The sequence below is a fragment of the Drosophila subpulchrella genome, chromosome X (assembly GCF_014743375.2).
Source record: "Drosophila subpulchrella strain 33 F10 #4 breed RU33 chromosome X, RU_Dsub_v1.1 Primary Assembly, whole genome shotgun sequence".
In the NCBI taxonomy this organism is placed as follows: domain Eukaryota; kingdom Metazoa; phylum Arthropoda; class Insecta; order Diptera; family Drosophilidae; genus Drosophila; species Drosophila subpulchrella.
The window spans coordinates 19,278,447-19,300,579 of NC_050613.1; the positions used below are offsets into that span (position 1 = coordinate 19,278,447).

The window sequence follows — 22,133 nt, forward strand, 5'->3', positions numbered from 1 at the left end:
TGAGAAACCTTTTATGGCACAAACACATGCTCGCTTTTCCACCCACCCCCGCCCACTGTCCCCCACACCCTCCCCCCAGAAACCACCCAAAAAGCCAAGTTATCTCTTCTGTTCTCTTCTCGTTTGCCTTTTAGTCGTAGTCTAATTTTATTTGGTTTGCTTTGCGCTTCATCTGCTTCTCCATCTCCTTCATCTTCGTCCACTTCTTTCTTTTGTCTACTTAGAATTAATAATTTTTGTTGTTTTATACTGCTTTTTTTTCATCTCCATCGTGTTGTAATACAATATGTTTGTAGGTACTCTATATATGTACAGCCGAGGTCAAAATAGTAGTAGTGGTCCTTAGAAAAAAATGTGTATCGTGACATGTCTTTAATAAGTTTTAAGTACGTTTTTAATAATTGGCAAATATTGTTATTATTTTGTCAGTACATTTTCCATTTATGGTAAACTGTTAAAATTATTTTGATTTTCAAAACAACGAGAGTCAATTTGTTAAGTTTAGCCAAAGCCCATTACTATTATTTTGACAACAGCTGTAGCTGCTCTTGTTATCTTAGCGTTTTTAGGTTGTCGTTTTTTTTTTACTTTTGTTTGCTTGATAATTTATATTACAAAATAAAAATCAAAAAGCTAAACGGGGTGTGGACCAGGTTAGGGGTTAAGGGATAGGGGTGGGAGCTTGGGGCGCGGCTAAGGGTTAAGGGGAGAGAGAGGCGGAATTTGGCAAATGATTTGGATTTGGCAGGTGGGCCCCTCTCTTCTTTTTTCCTCTCTCCCGCTGAAATTCATTTCTTTTGTGTTTGTTTGTGTGTGGTGTGTTTGTGTGTGTGTGTGTATCATAGGGTGTGGGTGTGGGCGGGGGTGTGAGTGTGGGCGTGTCCATTGGGAGCATTGGAGCATCTTTATCGAAATAACATTGTAATTGCTTTTTGATAAATGAAGCACGCGCTGCACAACTGACAGCCGAGCAACAAAAGCAACGCAAGGCAACAACTAAAACAAACAGAGCAGCAAACAAACATCGCATCTCGCACCAAAGATACCCCTCTTTTCGATGCCAATTGGAAATTGAAAATTCAACTGGATTCCAGTTCCAGGAGTACTCCTAATTGGAAACAAGTGCGTTCCAAGTGGATTTGTAGTTGTAGAAAAAACCACAACTTGGTATCCTTAATATTTATAAGAAATTTCCTTATAACTAATTGTAATCATTACACATTTTTTTTTAAAGCAAACGTTAGAAAGCAAAACAAATTATTATATTTACTGCAATGGCACAAATTGTATTATGAAAACAATGAATTTTGTTTAAGGAATTGCAAACATAATTAAGGATTTATCCTTATCTTTATTTCTTAACATGCTTTATTTTCCTTTCACTTTATTTTGAAATTAGAAAAAAGGTAAAGGAAAAATAATAACAAAATATTACATGTACATATGTCATTTTATATATTTGGTATTTTTTTATAAATATGCTTAGCTTATCAGGAAGAAGTTTATTTGGTTAAGTTTGTTTGTTTTCTAAGTTCAAAATGTTTTATTTGTTATCAATTAACATTTGTATTGGTTATAAATACATACACCTATTTTGATATTTCTTTTTACATTTATTTGAAAACATTCAGAAATAAGTTTTATAAAAAATAGGAAAAGATTGAAATGTACATTTAAAGGAATCAAAGTTTAACACGTTTTTCAGTCCACACTTAGTTGTATTCTTTTTTTTGTCTAAGAATATTCTATATATATATATGTATTTATTTGGAAGATTTTAGTTGAGTTGAGTTGGAAATAAAGAAATGGAGTTTGAAGTACAGTGATCCCTCACAACACTAGGTTCAATAAAAATGTTATTTATGAAAAAAAAAAGGAGAATGGACTTTGCCTGGTCTTGAACACCTACGTTGTAGGTTGATGATGATAATACAGAGCATGCACTTGCACTCTTTTTCCAAAGGGTATTTTCAGTGGACATGCCCTTGTCCCTAATGGGTATTGGGGTTATAAAAGCAAAATCGCTTGGACGTCTCACTCAAGTGTCGCCCAGACCTAATATCCCCCCCCCCCCCTGCATCAGGCCCCTGAAAAAGGGGAGGGGCACCACGCACTCTGGGAAGACAATTTAAAATGTTGAAAAATGCTCAGCTAATTGGCAGTTGACAGCGTCGAGAGCCTGGGATTGGCTTGGCCCACAAAAAAACAACACAGACATCGGCGAGCAGGGGTTAAGAGAAGGCGGAGAAGGGGGAGGGGGTGCTGTAGGGGCATATAAATTTAATTTGGTTTATAAAAAGTGCTTCAGAATACAGAGTGGGTTGGGGATGCTGAAGTGGCCGAGCGAACAACAGCTGAACAAAAAAAGGGGGACCGAGGGTTAAGGGGATTCGGATCTAATGGCAGCCAAGTGGCCACCAAAGCCAACCCCCTTTGCTAATCCAAAAATAAGAAAAGGCAACAAAAAAATTAAATTTTTTTAAAAAAGTCAAGGAATTAAAAAAACAAAAAGAAAAATACCCAGAGAGACGAACGAAAAAGTTTTGAAGCCGAAAAAGAGAGTTCTGTGTTTTTTTTGGCAAAGAGATGAAGAAAGGAAAAGTTTAATCGGAAATTCTTCAGAGAATACTTTTCCGGCTGCGGCAAAGGAATTTTTCCATTTCATCTAGCCAAAAGAAGTTTCTCATAATCGACACGACCCCTTTACACAATCAACCCACCCCCTTGCCATCTTGAATGCATTTGCATATCCCAACTCTAATTTATATGATAAGTGGGAGGACGACGACAGGGGAAAAATCGGGAAAAACAGAGTACAGAGAACTGAGAACCGAGAAGAAGACAGGAACGGGGCCGCAAAAATCGATGCCTTAGTTTTTTGCTTATAGAGGGGTTACCACCGTATGTATTGTATTGTATATATGTGGATTCCCATGCCAACCCGTAACAAATAAAAGTAGCCAAAAATGAGCTGCAATAACAAATCAAATTATATTTACATAATAAACGAATAAAGGATAAATGTTGAAAGGGTACCGCACTTCCGCTTCCATTCTCCTCGTCCTGAATTTATTCATACACAGTACATATCTAAAATGTGATTGGCATTTTCCGTATTTAGTCTTAACGAGTCTCTGCCACTAAAAAAAAAAGAGGTAACACAATCGGATCTCTAAACTATAATTAAACTAGGACTATGTTATATGGCAATGGTTTCTGACTCTACAAAGGTCTCACTCCAGAGATTCCATTGGGGGAAGATTGGTTGGGTTTTTGTTAAAATGGATGTGAAAGTACATGCATTTATTTTGATATACTTTATCAAAATTCACTAATTCATACTACAACCATTGGAGCAGACATTAAAAACATCCGTTTTTACACATTAGAAACATCAAAAGCAGGAACACTCCATTAATCATATTAACTTGTTCTTTATTATGTAAAAAAAAAAACGTTCTTTGAAGTTAAGAAACCATATTCTTCCCCTCTGGAAAACCATTCATATATCTGAGGCCTCCTTAAAAGCATAGGTTAACAAAACAATGGATCATTAAATATATAAATAAATTAGGGCTAAAATATTTACAGGCATTTTGCGTAGCGAAGTTTTCTCAGCTTAGATCTTTAATTAACCGTATTAACCATAGTTTACTTTAGTTAGTTACTTTGTTACTTTGCTTTTACATTCTCAAGTACAGTAAGTCTGTTATAATAGTTTACTTTGTTGTTAATTCAATTGAGTTGTCTAGGTATAAACATTTAAAAATTTTGAAAAATATTTACTTTTGATTTAAGTGTTTTTTTCTTGTTAAGTTGTTATTCCTTACTCATTTTACGTTTTGCTTTCCTTTTATGTACTATGTTTCATTTAAGTTTAAAGACGACAAAAAATGGAAAAGAGATGCATGATATTTTGTATTTGTATTAATTGGTTTTAATTTGTTTTTAACCTGAGATAAAAACAAATGCTTTTTTTTTGTTATTTGTTTGTATGCTTGCAAGCGAGCGGCGACGATTGACAAAAAATTTGTAGCAATTTGTTGCATTTAGTTTGGTGTATGTAGTTGGTTGGCCGCTGGCCCCTAGTCTATAATATAATATATATAATATAATATAATAATATAATATAATATATATTTATATCCGTAACCGTAACCGTAAACGTATCTGTATCTTTATCTTGATCTGCACTTGTATCTTTTTATCTGCTTCTGCTTGTATAACTATGATATATATGTATATAGTAAATGCGTTAAATGTATAATATAGTTGGTATATGTATGTATGTATATAGAGCTATGTATGTTAATCATGCGTGTATATATGACTGCGCTGGTTTGGCATTGGGATCTACGAATGGCAGAGGATAAAACTTAAACTTAGTTGAGCGAACGTTGCTTGATTTTCCAATTCGATTGGATTCGGTTCGATCGGATCCATCATAATCATCATTAAATCGAACCGCAATCCAGTGTCTTTATCTTGGGTATGGGGCTAACTAACGCGTTGGTATGGTTGGTATTGGGGATGGGGGGGTATGTACACAGTTGTTTTCGCGTCCTTCGCTTTTTGGGGTGCAGAATATCACATAGTCAGACATCTATATATATATATACGACTACAAGTTCTCCGGATTCGATTCGCCGCCTCCTCCTCCTTAGACATGCAGCGTGGAGGCGTCCAGAGAGTTCCTGGAAGAGCCCGAGGACCGACCTATCAACGTGGCCGTGTCCGCACTGTCCGCGTCCAGGGGGATTCGCTTGCGCTGCGGACGCAGGAAGAGGAACATGACCAGCAGGGCCAGGAAAAAGGCCAGGGCCCCGAAAGCTGGATAGACCACACCGCCCAGTTCGCTGGACGTGGGCAGGGCACTGATTATATACACCCGATCCGTGGGTCGGCTGTGAACGCGTTTCGAATGCTCCACGCCATCTGGATGGTCCACAGACGGCGATGGTTGCTCCTGGCCACTTGGAGTGCTCGGAGTGGTGGTCGTGGTCGTTGTCGTGCCCACCAGCTGGCTGGTGTCCACATTCAGTTTGATCGAACGCCGCATAACGCCGGTGAGCTATTAGATATGAGGGAGGAGAAATAATATAGTTTCATTAGGTGATGAATTTAAAATATACATTTCGAAATAGATAGGTGCTAACTAACTACTCGGGTTTACATCTTTTAATCATTTTTAATCTTCTGTCTCATGGCTAAGTCTTGCACCAACTCAACAATAAAACTTGTCCCGGAAATCTCTTGATATTATGTTAACTTTAAGAGTACTTTCCTACTAGATATGAAATTCAAAACTGGTTTACTTAACCTTACTATGGAAATACTATAATACTGTAGAAACACTTTAATATTAATCTTTTAATGTAATGTCCCTATATATTAACCCTGGGATATATCTTTCCGCAATATTTTTGCAGCCCCTAGAGTTTCTTTCCTTGTACTTACTAGACAGAACTCACTATGTACCATTTATAACTGATTTACTTAACCTTTATATAGAAATTCCATTATATTAATCTACTACAGTAATTATAATTAACACTGACTTAAGATCTTTCGGCAATATTTTCGCAACCCCTAGAGCATCTTTCCTTGTACTTACTATACTTACTAGACTGAATTACTACCTACCTTATACCTTACGTATCTGATTTACTTTACCTTTATAAAGAAATACTATAATACTGTATAAATACTATTATATTAATCTATTAAAGTAATCCCCCTATTTATTAACACTGTTATATCTTTCGATAATATTTTCGCAACCCCTAGACCATCTTTTCGTATTCTAACTATAATTCTTTCTTTGCTTCTCCGATTTAAAATGAATATCGTATAGCCCCTGCTCTTAATCCCAGGTTATAAACCATGTGTGAACTCACCTTGTGCTTGCACTTGACCTGGATGTTGTAGACAGTGTCCGGCCACAAGGACAGCTCCGCCCGGGCGGTGTCCGTGAGCAGGTTGCCGATCAGGCCGCCGCCCGACACCTCCCAGGTGATCAGGCATTGGCGCGAGGCGTTCGCTATCATCTCATCCCAGCCGATGTCCGTAAGGACGAGCGACTCCTGGCGCTGGGCCTTCAGTATCCTCAGTTCAAAGGGAGCCATCAGCTTTTGGCAGCACTGCGATGGGGATGTAGATTGAGATGGAGATGGGGTTATTATTTTCAGTATTCAGATGGGAGCAGCAGGGACAACGCCCAAGGCAGGACACGAAGCGTTAAGGAAAGGAAAGGAAGGGGGAACAGAAAGGAAAGTTAGCTATTTGTCAATTATTTCTTGTAATTATGTGGCGCGCCCGCAGGTAGGCAATGAAATTTGTTCATCCTTCGGTTGCCACTTTTGGCCCCCAAGCGACAGCGTTTAACCCATTAAGGCCCTGGCTGTTTCATTTTGGAATAATTCATGTCCCTGCCGTGTAAGTGCCTAAAAATGTTTACGGTTGGCAATTTGGTGCGACGGAAACCCTTTTTGCAGCCGGGCTGGCGATAATAAATGTAGATTTAATTTCGAGCATTTGAAAAGATACTTCTCCCGAGGAATTTTTTTAAGTTGTCAAATTTATTATAAGAAATAAAGTTAGGGACGAAATGGCAAATAAAGTTGTGTGTTGTGTGCAATAAAGTGATTTAAAATTAAAGATTACAGCTGAAAAGCTTTGTATTTAAAGACCTTCAATTCTGAATCCTCTAAGTTACCATCCATACTTATGATCATAGCTCAACCAATGCAATATATAGCCCTATTTTATGAGAATTTAGACTTTTACGAACAGTTTTAAGCCAACATTAATGGGTTAATGACATCGTTAGGCTGTCGCACAAAGACAAACATGAATGGAGATACTTACGTTTGTGCAATCAACGGAATCCTTACAATAATGCCAGTCCTTGGAAAGCTGCAAAGAGAGACAGGACAAAGTTAGTTAGTGGGCGTGGCCTAATCGAATTTTAAGTAAGCTAGGAAAAAGTAATCAGGACCAAGACCCCGGGCTGCCAGGACAAACAACAAGGAGTCATCAGCAGCCTCCTTCGCCCCATCCTCTATCTTATGGCCTCAACAATAGACGCAAATTTGTAACTTGTAATAAAAGGCAAAGCAGGCAGAAAAAAGAAGTCTATGTAGATGTACAGCAGCGGTCGCAATAATATGAACAAATAAAAAATCTGAAAAACTATCTGAAGAAAATCTGTGGAAAGATCAAACGTATTTCTAAACCATGGAATCATAGATGTGATATCCAGAAGACTTTAGAAAATCGTTTATGAAACTGGATTTCTATATTATTATAAACAGAAGGTTCTAATCCCAATATTAAAATCAATAGACCATTTAGTGGTAAAGAACAAATATAAAATCTGTTAAGTATGATGAAAAACTATGTGAAGAAAATCTCTAGAAAGATCAAATGTATTTCTAATCTATGGAATGATATGATATGCAGATGATTTTAGAAAATCGTTTAGGAAACTGGATTTCTATATTATTATAAACAGAATATTCTAATCCCATTAATAAATTCAATAGATCTGTTAAGTATGATGAAAATCTATGTAAAGAAAATCTCTAGAAAGATCAAACGTATTTCTAAACTATGGAATCATAGATATGATATCCTGAAGAATTAAAAAAAATGGATTTCTATATTATTATAAACAGAGGATAGAATATCTATAGCCAATATTCAAATCAATATACCATTTTGGTGGTGAAGCACGTGCATTGGTTAATTGCCTGGTGTTTTGAGCAATTTCCTTAATCCCTGTGCTATTCTCTCGACCGTTTGTGTATGCAAGTAAATGACCACAAACGTTTGTGTTCATCTATGGCGAATTGAAAATTTCACGCTCCTGGCTATAAGGATAATGAGGAGGATTGCCGTGACAGGATGAGAAGGATGAGGATGCTAGGGCCAGGGCCAGGGGCAGGAGGATCGGGATCAGACCGGACTGCCTGCTTAGCCTTTGTCAACTGTCGCCTTAGTCTCAAAACAGCTGAACTGAACGGAACAAAATAGAACAGCGGGCAGTACGTGGTAGTTGCAGGACCGAGGATTGTGGATTGAGGATTCAGGATTGAGGAACCTGGTCCCTGGACCAGTAACCCCACCCCCTCGCAGTCCTTTTATGAATGAGCAGGCAGAGAAACAGACAGACAGACAGACACATAGATAAATGAGGGAACGAGTCGACAGCGATTAGAGATGGGTGCGTGACAAATTGTTATGACTCGGAATTTACAATATTAAAAAAATCAAACGAGGCGGTCCCAAAACGGATCTCAATTCTATGGGCATTCGTTTTCGGTTTAAGTTTCGGGGAGGGTTAAGTAACCCTAATGTTGGTGCAAGCTAGATTTATGGTTATTGCATTCGCCGGCATCGAATTTATGAAATCTTTATCTACAGTCTCACTCGATTGGTCATACTAGTTAATTTGGGAATGTGATTGAATTGTATACCCCATTCTTTACGAAATTATGCATGAAGTTTGGTCTTTTAGGAGCTTTGATTTTGAAATGAAATCAATTCTTTGTAGTATTTATGTAGCTTATGCCTAAAATGATGTCAGGATTGTTTGCTTTCTCAACAAAGTAGTTAGTTGTTTCAACCAAAATGAAAATCAATAATAATAATAGCTGCTAACACTTACACCCTTATGTTTGTTTAACATGAACATGTGTACACTGTGCATAGCAACAAATTAAACCTTATCATAATAACCAGTCTAGAGCTGCGAATTATAATTGTTTAATTGACCATGGGCTACGCTACTGAAAAACCTGCCGTTTAAGGGTTATACTTCCAGGGATTTTCAATTTGTACTAGTCTTGTTAGTATTATATTGTAATACTAATGGTCCAAAACTTTGTTTCTGAAATAAACATCATCATGAGTATATAAATATATATCCTTTCTAAAAATTTAATCTACCTTTATGGTCGTTTTATTATTATATTCTGATAAAAATAGTTCAAAACAATGTATCTAATATAAATATGATCATGTTAGATATGGAATCTCTGTTAAATTAAATCGAACCTGATTAATTGGCAGACTTTAAACTACAATTACTGATAAAAGCACTCCTGTGCTTCTCGCAAAATCAGTAATTATATTAGATTGAAACAGTTTTCTAGTTCCAAATCCGGCTAACTATCTGTGTTCAAGGATCTTTATTTCTTGCTGTGCAGCTAAATCGTTTTCTTTTCCTGGAACTTAAGCTATTTCGATTCTATCAACCCGCCCAATCGTTCCGTGGCAACCTTAAGCCACTCCGATGCTATCCAGCCCTCTAAGCCCTTAAGTGCATCCGTACTTTCTGCAAATGTAGCAGCTACTTGCATCTGGATCGATCATCCATCACGCTGGCCGGGGGGAAAAAACCCGCTGGACAATGGCTGCCATCACCTTTTGGGCCAACTTTGACGGCGGCACTTTGTCATCATTACACAATAAGGCAGGAAAATCAGTAAAATCAGGGAAACGAGAAGGGAAAATGAGCAGGAGCAGAAGGAGAAGGAGGACCAGGGCCAAAACCAAGCAGTTGTGGCAGATAAAAACGACGAATGCCAAAAGGAAAATCGCAAAGACAACATATTTTCCGCTCAATTGAATTTTTGGCCTCTGAAGATGTAGACGATGTAGTTGATGAGGGGAGGATTGTGATTGGTATGGGTATGCGGATGAGGCCTGGACCTGGACCATGGTCCTGAAACAACTTGGGCGATAAGTAACAACAATAAGGCGTACAGAATGAATGAATAAACGAGTGAATGAATGAATGAATGGATGGCCGAATGACTGAATGAAAACGCTGAACTGGCAAATCTTTTGGCCGACGCATCGGCTTTCCCCCGACTTTCCGTCGTTTCCATCCATTTTCCTCGCTTTCCACCGTCTCGAGACCTTAGTACCTGGCCCGAAATGTGTCTGGGCCATAATATAAATTAAACGCAGGCAGCGACAACTTTTACATGCAATTGCCCTGGTATTTCACACCCCGGCTCAACTGCACTTGAGGAAAATGGGTGTCAAAACTTCCACCTAAAATGCGAGAATCACCTTTGATATACCGTTTTGTTTGTACATGGAGGTGAAACATTTGCTCATCGCAGGTAGTGGATATACAAAATTCAGTAAATCCCCCTATTTGTTTCTTTAATAGGTTTATTTTTCTTTTGTTTCCAAAAAATTAAAGCAATTCCCATAATAGTTTGGAAACAATTCAAAATATATGCTAATTCGTTGCAAAGTATGGGTTTTGAAATACCAAAACAATAGTTTTGTGCAACATAAAAATAAATAAAAACGGGGTATAGAAATATTCTAAGAGATGGTTCTTCGTCATAACTTTGTAGTCTTGAACTAGTCTATGTATAAATTTTTTTCTTTTTTTTGCAAGTGTGGGAACCGAGCACATGACTCCGTAGGCCACATAAATTGCCAAAGTTAGGTCAGTCAGTCAGTTTTTTGAGCGGCTTTTATGAGACACGTACGCATACGTAGATATATTCGATGATTCCACCACCAGCAGCGGCCAAACTACGTGCCTCGCATATACATCAAGATCGAATCTTCCGGGCGTCGAACCACCCGAAAAATCCACCCATCCGGGCATCCACCCAAACCACTGGAGCACCCAAATATCGAACCACCCACACCAACATCCTAACGTCCAACATTCAGGGTGATGGAGGAAAAGTCTTTCATGGTGTTAATTTGGCGCTGATTGAGCAACGCATTCGGATTCGCATTCCCCGTTCCTGGGACCCAGAATACTCAGTTCCGAATTCTCCATTTTTGGGGGTTGTACGAAAGGATAGATGGTTGGATGGATGGGTGGATTAGTTCCAGTTAGTCCTGCGAAGCGAGCATGAAATTAGCCCTGCCTGCAACCCCTAAAAACTTTTGACTTTCGGCAAGGCGAGCTGAGGCATCCTGCATTACCATCACCACCCATCCACATTCACGTCCTCATCTACCCATCCAAAACTCTTGAGCGGACTTCAAAGGGCATATATGATGGAGATGATGACAGTGATCAGGAATGCAGACAGCACACAGGGTAAAAGCTTAAGTATTTCGTGCCTAAAATCTCTAATTTCGGACTAAATAATCAACAAAAATTGGCATAACTAAAGCCGAAAAGCCCTGTGCATTTTGAAGGAACAGAACCATTGAGCGGAACAAATTTATAGCGAACATCTGCCATTTCAATTCGAATTGCATAAGTTCTTAGATCTATTAGATCTAAATACTCACTACCTATTTCAAATTTAAAAGGTTTGTGCTATCTTATTAACGTTATAGATATAATTATACCTTTTTATTTTCAGTTGTGTCATCTTATAAGATTATAAGTGCTACCGAACTATATTTTGACAAATTGCTGAGCTGCTTTTCCCCCCGAGTTAAACCAATAAACTTTGGGTCTATATTTGGATGAGACTTGGCGTTTCCCTAGAACGATTTCGAGTGGCGTAGACTGTCCGAGTGTCTTGGCCTCTCGAGTTTCATCCCATGTTTCTTTGTAAGTGTCGCCACAGCACTCATGAGCACTCCTCGAGTCAATTGGGTTGACTGCTCCGTTCTGTTCTGTTCTGCTCAGCTCAGTTCTGTTCCTCAGTTCCCCAGTTGAACAGTTCCCCACCACTCTAAACAAAAACCCAATCCCATACACCTCGTCGCCACAGAGAGCTCGACTTACTTGGAAATCGGAGATGATATTTATACTCTCGTGTTTTTCCCACTTGATTTATGTGTACTTTTGGATTGCGAGCTTGGAGAGGAGGAGTTCGTTCGAATCGAATTGATATGAAAATTTGATTTGATTTCATTTGATTGAAATTTATTAACAATCCATAGTTGTCAACCTCCAACTCCGCCCTCTGTTTCCGATATCGCTGACAGATCGTAGCGGTTCCAGGAAGTCACGCATTTAAAAATCAACTGGTGAAATGGTAAAATCTTTGGAAAACATATCGCGCCGTCTTGATTTCAATCCATTGGGGACGTATATATTCAAAATTATTACGATGGGTATCGGATCGGTTACATAATGTGGAGGGGAAACTGAATCCCTGGGGTTTCAAAGTTTGTTTTTCGGGGGGGAAAACACAAGAAAGTGTCAACTCAGCGTATTGAAAAAGGGGGTGAGTTTAGTTTCAGTTCGATTGTAGTGGCATTTTCAACTTCGATTTGTTGGTTAAAAAGTTTGTTATTCACATTGATTAGTTGGGTATTAGTTTGGTGCACTTATTTGCTGTCGGTTCTTTTACTTAGGGAAGTATCAACCGGGAAGTGCGGTGAGTTCAATTAATCGAGTGAGTTCAATGCAATGGGATTTTCCATTTATTTAATCTAAGATTTTTCGGATAGATTAGGATTACTTCAAAATATTTTTAAAAAGTCAGATTAATTTACTTTGGTTAAGTTAGATCTTTTTATTTAATTTTCAGGAAGTGGGGTGAGTTCAATTAATTGGGTGAGTTTTATGCTATAGGATTTTCCATTTACTTAATCTAAGATTTTTCGAATAGTTATTTTTAGAAATTCCGATTAATTTACTTTGTTTAAGTTAGATCTTTTAGTTAATATTCAATAGTCTCTGATTTTTCGCGGTCATTTTTCAAAGCTCCTTCTTTAAATCCCATTGTTCTCGCCACCTGCTCTACTTTTCAAAAGGTATCTTGTAGCTTACTCGGGCATTTCAACTAAAGTTCTTCGACAACGTCGTCCATCCATCTGTGACAGCTTTGTACAAATTCGATACGAGAGATCCGAGAGCTTTATTCCTTCGGTTGCCTTTTTTTTTTGGTCGTCTTTTCTTGGCCATTGTCTATGGCCGGCTCAAATTTGGATTCCCGATCTCTATTAGCGACGCTCGACCACCCAGTTGACATCTTTCTAGCGAGCGGCGACTACCTGAGCGGTAACAACAATAACAACCGGCAACAGAAGCAGCAGCGGCAATAGCTGCGATGTCAACCCGTAGATAAAAGATAAAAGACCCAGCGAGCGCGGAGCGGGTATAAAAAATGGAATGACGTCGCCTTCACGAACTCGAGCTGGAACCCATTGTCATTGTCATCGGTAGACGTCGATGTCGATGTCGATGTCAAAGCCTCCTGTCTCCTGTAATCTAACCTTGAAGGTCGGTGTCGTACGGAGGGCACAACAACTGTCCCTACACGCGGAGAAAGAACGGGGTGGGTCCGAGACCAATTCGGCATGACCTCAATTAGGGCAATCTTAATCGCATTAGGTAATACCCGGCCGGAAGAGACCGATGCACTCAAAGTGACTGGGAAAAGTCGCTGTCTTTTGAAATACGTTTCCTTCGAGTTTTGTTATCAAGTATTTGAATACCCAGCCCTTAAATCAGATATAGGTTCTTAATTTCTTTGGTTTGAGACTACAAATATTTTGAACATTATATTATATATGTATAAAAAAACTATAGTGGACTAATATGAAAAGTTCATTAGCTTCCTCCAAGCCTTGAACATTTTCATATTCTCAAAGAATCTTTTAGGAAATGCGGTTTCGAAAGTATGAATAAATTAGGAAGAATTATGCAGTACCCCTAAAAACCTACGTACAAAGAAACCTACAAAGAAATGAAAAATAACTAAAACATGCAAATTTACTATTGTTTATGATTATGAGAACTTGAAAAGTCATGTAGAAATGGAAAAAAATATTTTATCAGCTGCCCTTTTTTTTTATATTACCATTTCAAAATGAAGTAACTTTAAAGATTATAAGATTGACTTTCAATTCTTTTCAAAATTGGAATTTAGTTTTAAAGGTTTCATAACTGCAGAAGTTTGTCTTGCTGAAAATTAAGTATCTTTAAAGAATATAAGATTGATTTTCAATAATTTTTTAAATTGGAATTTAGTTTTAAAGGTTGTCTTGCTCTATTTTTCCCTGTGTAGCCAGTGAAATACCCTATTGGTGATATTGCCGCTCAACTGGGCATACAACTGTCCATCAAACGACTCTGGGATCGAAACGGATACGATCCGGGTTCTTGGCCTTATCTTGGGTTCTGCGCTGAGCATTGAGTCTGGGTCTGGGTCTTGGCCTGGAGTTTATGAGTCTGGTGTTTCTTATTTTTAGTCTTATTGCTTTCTGTGCTCCTACCTGCTGATAGCAACTTTGACGGCATCTGTTCAGCTGTTTGCCGGAAAAGGGGGCAGTGACGGGGGCTGGGGCGGGGGATGTTGGATCCGCTCCAGGACTCGATACCGATGCCGATAGCGATAACGATAGCGATTTGGATCGAGCGGGCCCCGCCTCCTGGGCGTAGGAGAAGGCGGCAAGGGCGCAGGCCATCAAAACAAGTGAGTTGAACATGTTGTGTCTTCGGCTACGTTTTCGTTCTCGTTTTCGTCCTCTTTTCGCCTGGTTGGTTGCTCTTGTTCTCTGCTCCTTTCTCCTCCTTTCTTGTTGTTGTCCTGCCACTCCCTCCTTTTCTCCAATGGGCGTGGGCGTTGACTCGTGTGTGTTTTGTTGTGTGTTTTTGCGCGTGTGTGTGTTTGTGTGTGGGCGTGGAGAGCGGTGTGCTCAGCAGATTGATTAATTGATTGATTTTGTTTGTTTATTTTCGTATCAAGTGTGGTTGTTGTTGCTGCTGTTGGGGCTGGCACATAATAATCGCAGCGTCGACTGCATTTAGTGAAGCGGAGCAGTGAATCCTCTCCTCCTCCTTCTCCTCTCCTCTCCTGTCCTCTCCACAGGCTCTTTTGTCTCCCCTCCTTCTCCCACTCCTCCTTCTGCACCACCTTCTCTGCTCCCCTTTAACTGTTACAGTTAACTGTAACTCCACATGCTGCGCGACAACAACAACAACAAATGCAAGCTCGTTTTTTGTATTTATTTTTGTTTTCGGTGTCCTCTTTAACTTGCTTTATTTGTTTGACTTTGTTATTTGTGTACCAAGTACCAAGAGTACCGAAAGTACACTGGCAGTAGTATAACAGTAAATAACACACGTGAAAAAAAAATGTAATTGTAACGTTTGTTAAATATACACCCGAAAAAAATACGACGGCAATAACAAAAACACACACCAAACACACGGAAGACGAAGAACGCGACGTAAAGAGAATATGCTGTATACGCGAGCTGTGCGAAATTTCAATATTCCAATTCCGAAGAACAACCAAATCCGTCGAGGGTTAAAAACGGAATGGATGGACGCGACGAAAACAGACAGCACAAAAACCGAACCGAAATCGAGCAGTGCAGCAGCAGCCACTGCAGCTATAGCTAGATTTGGCTAGAAAAGAGAGAGAGATGAGCGAGTCATGAAAGCTAACAATGTATGGCCTTGAATCTTACAAATTGGTCATAATTGGTCTTTTAACATTGCTTGCCATTTTGCCATACATTTACATTTACGTTTATTACGAATCATCGAACAAAATCTCATTTATAAACTTAATTTAAAACAACTTCTGAGGAATATCGAATATTTTTTCAAGTAATTCTTTTTGGTAGCTAGTTGCGGTTGGTCCTTGAGCATCTCTGTGAGCATGGCCCTCAAACTCGAGCAGCGAACATGTTGGCATCGAACGCGCCTGTGAAGCAGCGGAGTCTGTAAGTCTGAGTCCAGTGCTTTGGAAGGTGTGTTTCATAAGCATAAGGCAGCTCTAGCCACTTGGATCGAAGTTTGAAAGGATTCTTGGAGTTGATATCTCTAAAAAGGGAAATTTTTTTATTTATATTTTACAGCGCACAAAATACCTGTTAAGTTAGAAAAATTAATGGTAAGTTTTTAGTTTTTAATTCCTTAAAAAAGAGAAATACTTAACAAAATAATATAATAAACTGTCTTATGATTTTGAAATGCACCTTATTATTATGCTGAAGAGGGGTTTGGGGGGGGGTGGTTGGTTTGGCTCGTCCTCTTGGGTTGGATTCGATTGGGTTTTGGTTTGGGTTAGCTCCCGGGTTAGCTCTTTGATGATTCTGGGGTGGCAAAGCAGAAAGCCAAAACCAAAGGTTCTGCTCTCTCCCTCTCTCTTTCTGGCGAATCCCCCCGGCCCCTCCCCCCGCCACCACTTCCACTACCACTGCGGACATGCAGATGAATCAAAGCGGCCGCTGATTATAGCAACAATATGGAAATGCCGCTACCCTTAGCCCTTGGCCCCCTATTGCCCACCTCATAGGGGCATTGTTTATTTATACCATACAGTATATGGATGCCCAGTAAATGTGTGTGTGTGTGTGTGGTGCGGAGGTTTTTATAACCTCCATTTGCCAAAGTATAGTAAATTCTTTCAAAGCGTGTACTACATTTATTATTTAAGCCACGCTCCCCCCGGCCTCCATTTCAGCTCCGTCCCATTGTTTTAGTCTGTTTTCCTATGTCTGTTTTACCGTATTAGCCGCCCCATGCATAAAGTAAAGCACCCGTTTCCATTTTACCCTTACCCTTACCCTTATCCTTGCCCCATCCTCTATCCCCATCCCCATCGCTCCTACTTCAAGTTTATTTGCATATTTTGACTTTTATGCGGCAAAAATATTACAGACTGCGCTGCCAGCAAACAATATCAGAACCTCTTACCCCCATATAGCCCCTATAGAGCCACCCCCCAACATCCCCCAACAGCACCAAAAACGTTAATAAAGCTAGAGTAGAGCCCGCGTTCAAAAAAAATAAAAACTTAAGTACAGTCAAACTTTCTGTTATTGAACATTTTAAAAACAGATCCCAGAAATCTTACCAACGAAAATCCAAATATAGAGATTATCATGTTTATATTTAAAAGGTAAAACATAAATACAGAGTTTTTTTTTGAAAAAAACCTACTGCCCCAGCATCCAAAACTCAAAAATATCATCAAATATAGAGTTTATCATATTTATATTTAATAGGTAAAACATAAATACAGAGGTTTTGCGAAAAAAATCTACGCCCCAGCATCCAAAACTCAACAATATCATCAATTTAGTATTTTTCTGTGTTTAAGAAAATAATATCTTTTCCGAATTATGGAAGTTGGACTGTTTTGAACAAAAGTGAAGAGGAAGTGGAAGTGGAATCCAGGCGAAAAAACATTTTTTCCCCGACTTATTTTTTTCGGGAGTCCCGGGAAAAGTTTTGGGGTTCAGCTTATGACTCCATTGCAACATGTTGCATGTTGGAAATTGCCAAAAAACAAAATATGAAAAGAAATGGCCGCAAAGAAAACAGCAACAAACCATAGCGACAGGAGAAACAAAAAAAAAATAGACAAGGTGGCTTCGAAATTTATGCGCCCATGGCGAGCCATTTGCAGTGCTCAACTTTTTGGTACAAACTCCCGTTTACTTTAGCCCACCCAACCAACGCCACCCCTTTTTCAACATTCCCACATCCCCTTTTCCATTTCATTCCGCCGCTCTTTGAATTTCCATTTTCATTTTGCGGTTTTTGTTGTTGCGTGTGGCGGCCTTCCAATAAATAAAAGGGCCGCAAAGCGAACGCGGAAAACCCGTTAGCCTTGTCGCAACATAACGGTGAACTGTCGAAATGATCGCAAGAGAAAGAGGACAAGAGCACTCTCTTCTAAAGAGAGAGCTACTTAAAGAAGTCAGCCGACTGCACAGGAAAAAATTATGTTAAAAAAAGATCAATTTAATATTCAAATTTATTATATCTAAAATCAAAAAAAAAAAAATGATTCTGATTTGTTAGAAATATTTTTGTGTTGTCTTTTTCCCTCAGTGATTTTCTTTGGCTGTAAGTTTTTCTCCCTCAAACAATTCACCGAAGTTATTGTTTATACAAGAATTTCTTTTTTTACAACTGCGGTCAAAATAATGGATGGCGGGTGAATAAAACTTGAAATATGAATTCAGCTTGGGCGAAAACAAGATATTTTTACCTTTTAATTGCTACAAAAATGTTCTACGCTTTTGAGAAACTATAGGGGCAAGCCTTGAAAAAGAATTGTTTTGACAAAGTCTTTGTTTAAATAAAGTACATTTTTTATATTGTCATTTGTTAGCAGCCTGTGAATTTTCTTTCAGTGCATAAGCAATGTTTCAAACAATCCCGCATTGCACTTGCTTTAGTTTTAGTTCCAGCCCGAGTTTTGATTTACGCACTGCGTAACGCATTTTTGAAATCACGAGCAAAGTCTGGGGAATGGGCAAAACTTTTCCGAAGCATCTTTGACCATCGCCCCCCGCCCATGGAGTCCCCCCTTTCGGCCCGATAAATCCAGAGTCCGGCAGCAGCTGGGCGCTTCCGGCGCAGCATTAATGAGGGGGTGGGGCGGGAAAGGGGGCGGCGGGAGACATGTAAGTAGAAATGAAAACGAAGCACAATGAGCACATCCGGCCTTGTTTTGGGGGGAGGGGGAGTAAATAGCGATAGGGGTAAGTCTGCACTCTAAAAAAAAACTGGGCAAAGCTTTCTCACTAAATGTATGTGAAGTTTTTAACACTTCTTGTTACTTTTGAATTATAAAAAAAATATGTATTGATAATCTATACATTGGTTTACCATATTTCAGAAGTACTTTTTCCATCTGTTGCCAACTGAGTTCTTAAGACTTGTATATTTATAAAGGTGTTTGTTAAAATATAATATATTTATTTATTTATAAAAAAAATGTATTGATAATCTTTACAATGGTTTACTAAATTTCACAAGAACTTTTTTCCATCTGTTGCCAACTGAATTTTTAAAACTTGTATATTTATAAAAATGTTTGTTAAAATATAATATATTTGTAACACTTCTTAACACGTATTGTTACTTTTGAGTTATAAAAAAAATGTATTGATAATCTTTACAATGGATTACTATATTTCACAAGTACTTTTTTCCATCTGTTGCCAATTAAATTTTTTAATCTTGTATATTTATAAAAATATTTGTTCAAATATAATATATTTTGTAAATTATTCATTTTTAAATCTTCTTTAAGTTCAATAAATATATTCAATTGAAAATAATGTAAATTAATAGGTTTTTGCTTTGTTTATACGGGTTGGGATGTAAGGCAATAGGGTTTGAAATCACTTATAATACATATTTTCCAAATCCACAAACAATGTATGTATTTCGTTCCTAAACATACATACTATGCCATTTTTGTATACCACAATTATTAAGCACTACCTAAATTCCTCATTTCACATTTGCTTGTGATTAACCCAGAAATACTTGTACAATAGATTCCACTTCAATAATTTCGGAATTTTTAAAAACAATGGGAACTTTATGCCAGTGCAGCTGTGGGTTAGGTGGGCCAGACAAACGGGCAGCAGAAAACCCCCTCGTCTCCAACGCAGGCCATTAAGAAATTTGAAATTCTTGAAAAATTAGCAGTGCAACAAGAAATATAAAGAAGAAACCGAAGCGAAGCGGAGAAGAAAGCGAAACCAGGCGAACTCTTCGCCGAGAATAATTAATGGAATTTTTGAACTTTTAGAGCAAAATGCCTGGGAGACAACTGCTTGAACAGCATTTTCATTGATGCCATGCTCCTGGGCTGCATGCGCCACAAATAAATTTGTCGTCGACTCTCGACTCTGGCAGATTGTTGCAACTGCCGTAGTCGTCCAGCCCCCCCCCCCCCCCCCCCCCCCCCCCCAAAAAAAAATACCAGGCGTTGTGAATGAAAATAGAGCAATTTGCATTATTCGCATTCGAGCAGATTTGCGCTTTAATGAATTGCACACAACTTGCCAAGAAATAAAGATGAGCAGAAAGTACGGTATGGTAAATGAGATACGTCTGCATCTGTCTGACTTGGCACTTTGTCTACAGAGGATGGGGATGGTATAGGATGGTATGGTATAGGATGGGTAAGGATTGGAGTGCCATACATAGTAGCCTTACCTCCTCCTCCCAAAGATCCCAGTCTGATATTGGGATTGGGGTGTTTGTGCCTGTGTCTGTGTCCCCGCAATCGGAATTCGCTCATCTCCATCAAAGTTAATGCGAAATATCATTTGCATTCCGGTCTGTGCAGATCGCCAAATGAAAAACCCACCAACAGCTGTGTGTCTGATTCGCCATATTTCGTTGTCAAAAATAACAAGGGAAAAATAAAGCAGCATAAGGCAAAATTTGGAATGCCCTAGAAATCATTTTGGATATTTTGAAAGCCTACTTTTAGACAACACATTCTATAGGTACTTCCCTGTTTAGGAAAGAGTATTCCAAAGTATCTTAAAAAATTCGTTAAAGAACTATTTTATTTGACTTCCCAAAAGAGATAACACATCCTTTTTTGGTAAATCAAACTTCATAAACATTACCGGAATCATACACCAGAGATTTCAGCGGGCACCCCTGCACAAGTACATCTCGTAATTCGATCTGGTGAATAAAAACAAAATCGCTTCCCTGGCTTGTCTAAATTGTTATGTATGCCCACTTCAAGGGTAACTGGAAAAAAAAAAAAAGAAAAGCGAACAAACGAGCCATAACTCATGTCGGCATGTTCATTAAATGTGCTACGTTTGTCCAGTAACTGGCAGTGCCTACTGCCTACTGCCTGATGCCACAACCACACCCACTGTAACTGCCACTGCCTTTTGCGCCCACTGTCAAATGCACCGGATCCCAGGACCTGCCTTCAAAAGGGGGTGGCCGTGGCGGACTCGTATTTTATTGTCTATGTGCGCATATGGTCAGCTCATTGTGCAGTCAGTTGTATTGCCATTATCATCTGCGACAGCCATCAGCGTGCTCATCGTGGGGCGATTAATGCGCCCTTCATCCAGTCGCAGATACGTGTTACATCTATCACACATCGTAAACAGTCCTACTTCTTTAACACGAACCGCCATCTGGCAACAAAATAGTTTGAGTTACAGATACTTAAGGTTAGAGAATAATCGTTTTTTTTTCTATAATTGAGGGTTACAGAAATCCCTGGGGTTTGTAAAAAGGTTTTTGTATGGAACTACTTAAATATTACAAGAAAGTTAAAATTGCCGATTCTTCAGATTAGAGAAAAAACATTTTATTTTATTATTAAGGGTTACAGCAATCACTGGGGTTTTTAAGAGTTATGGAAATTCGAAATATTATGGAACTACTTTAATATTAGAAGAAAGTTACAATTGCCGATTCTTGAGATTAGAGAAAAATCATTTTATTTTATTATTAAGGGTTACAGCAATCACTGGGGTTTTTAAGAGTTATGGAAAATCGAAATATTATGGAACTACTTAAATATTACAAGAATAATATGTAAGAATAATGTAATATATTACAAGAGTTTTCGATACCTCAGAGTAGAGAAAAACATTTTATTGTATTATAAAGGGTTACAGCAATCACTGGGGTTTTTAAGAGTAATGGAAATTAATATAATATTATAAACGACCCAGCATGTTCATATTAACGAAGCTCGACTGTATATAGCCCAGGGGTGGGTGGACTGGGCTCGGTTCGTGGAAATCGCTGAAAATGTGGAAAACCGCGTCCCGTTCGCTGACATTTGTCCTCGGCGGCCTGCAAACTGCACATGTGGCCGGGCCCTCGGGACCCAATGATATTAATGCTGCTGCCGCTGATGCTGCTGCAACATACCTACAGCGAATAAAAAATAATGAAAAAAAACTGGGATTGATTTAAGCCAGCTGCGGAGACTGCATCAAAAACACATTCAACACCAATCCAATCCATAGGACACATCGTTCTTGTGCAGAGGCGAGAACAATTTGCACTCGGTCGGATTATGTTGCGTGTGAAAGATAATGACTCTACATATGTAAATATTTATGGCCTCACTTTGAGGAACAAAGGCTTTTAAACAGAATTTAAAAAAGAAATTATATACATAGACTTCAACCTATAAATATAATTTAATTTAGAAAATTAAAGCAAATACTATTTTAAGACCATTACTAAAATGGAAAATGGAAATTAGAAGAGTGTATCATTGTTTATAAAGAAAAGAAACATTTAAAATTCTTAAAATATTTTTTTGCAATTTTAAAAGTTGTATGTTTTGTTAAAGGTAAGCCTTTCGCATGAAGGTTATATGACTTAAAATTTAAAAAGGAAATATATGCATACATAAACGTCAACCTACAAATATAATTTAACTTAGATAATTAAAACTAAACACTATTTTAAGACCAATCTG

General features: G+C 38.5%; 1 protein-coding gene across 1 annotated transcript; it reads right to left on the reverse strand.

The window, feature by feature from the left end:
- Positions 1-137: 137 nt before the first annotated feature.
- LOC119557102 (transmembrane protein fend) lies at positions 138-15,197 on the reverse strand. The gene is made up of 4 exons (XM_037869679.1): positions 14,167-15,197; positions 6,868-6,915; positions 5,898-6,140; positions 138-5,071 (listed from the first exon to the last, which is right to left on the reverse strand). The coding sequence occupies exons 1-4, from the start codon at positions 14,377-14,379 to the stop codon at positions 4,661-4,663; spliced, it is 915 nt and encodes a 304-aa protein (XP_037725607.1). The 5' UTR covers positions 14,380-15,197; the 3' UTR covers positions 138-4,660.
- Positions 15,198-22,133: the final 6,936 nt, after the last annotated feature.

Bases quoted from the DNA above. Each gene is read 5' to 3' on its own strand.
- LOC119557102 (XM_037869679.1), bottom strand. From the start codon at position 14,379: ATGTTCAACTCACTTGTTTTGATGGCCTGCGCCCTTGCCGCCTTCTCC. The intron at 6,916-14,166 runs GTAGGAGCACAG...CTCTCTTTGCAG, and splicing joins GTCAAAGTTGCTATCAGCAG to CTTTCCAAGGACTGGCATTA. The intron at 5,072-5,897 runs GTGAGTTCACAC...CATATCTAATAG, and splicing joins AGGTCAAGTGCAAGCACAAG to CTCACCGGCGTTATGCGGCG.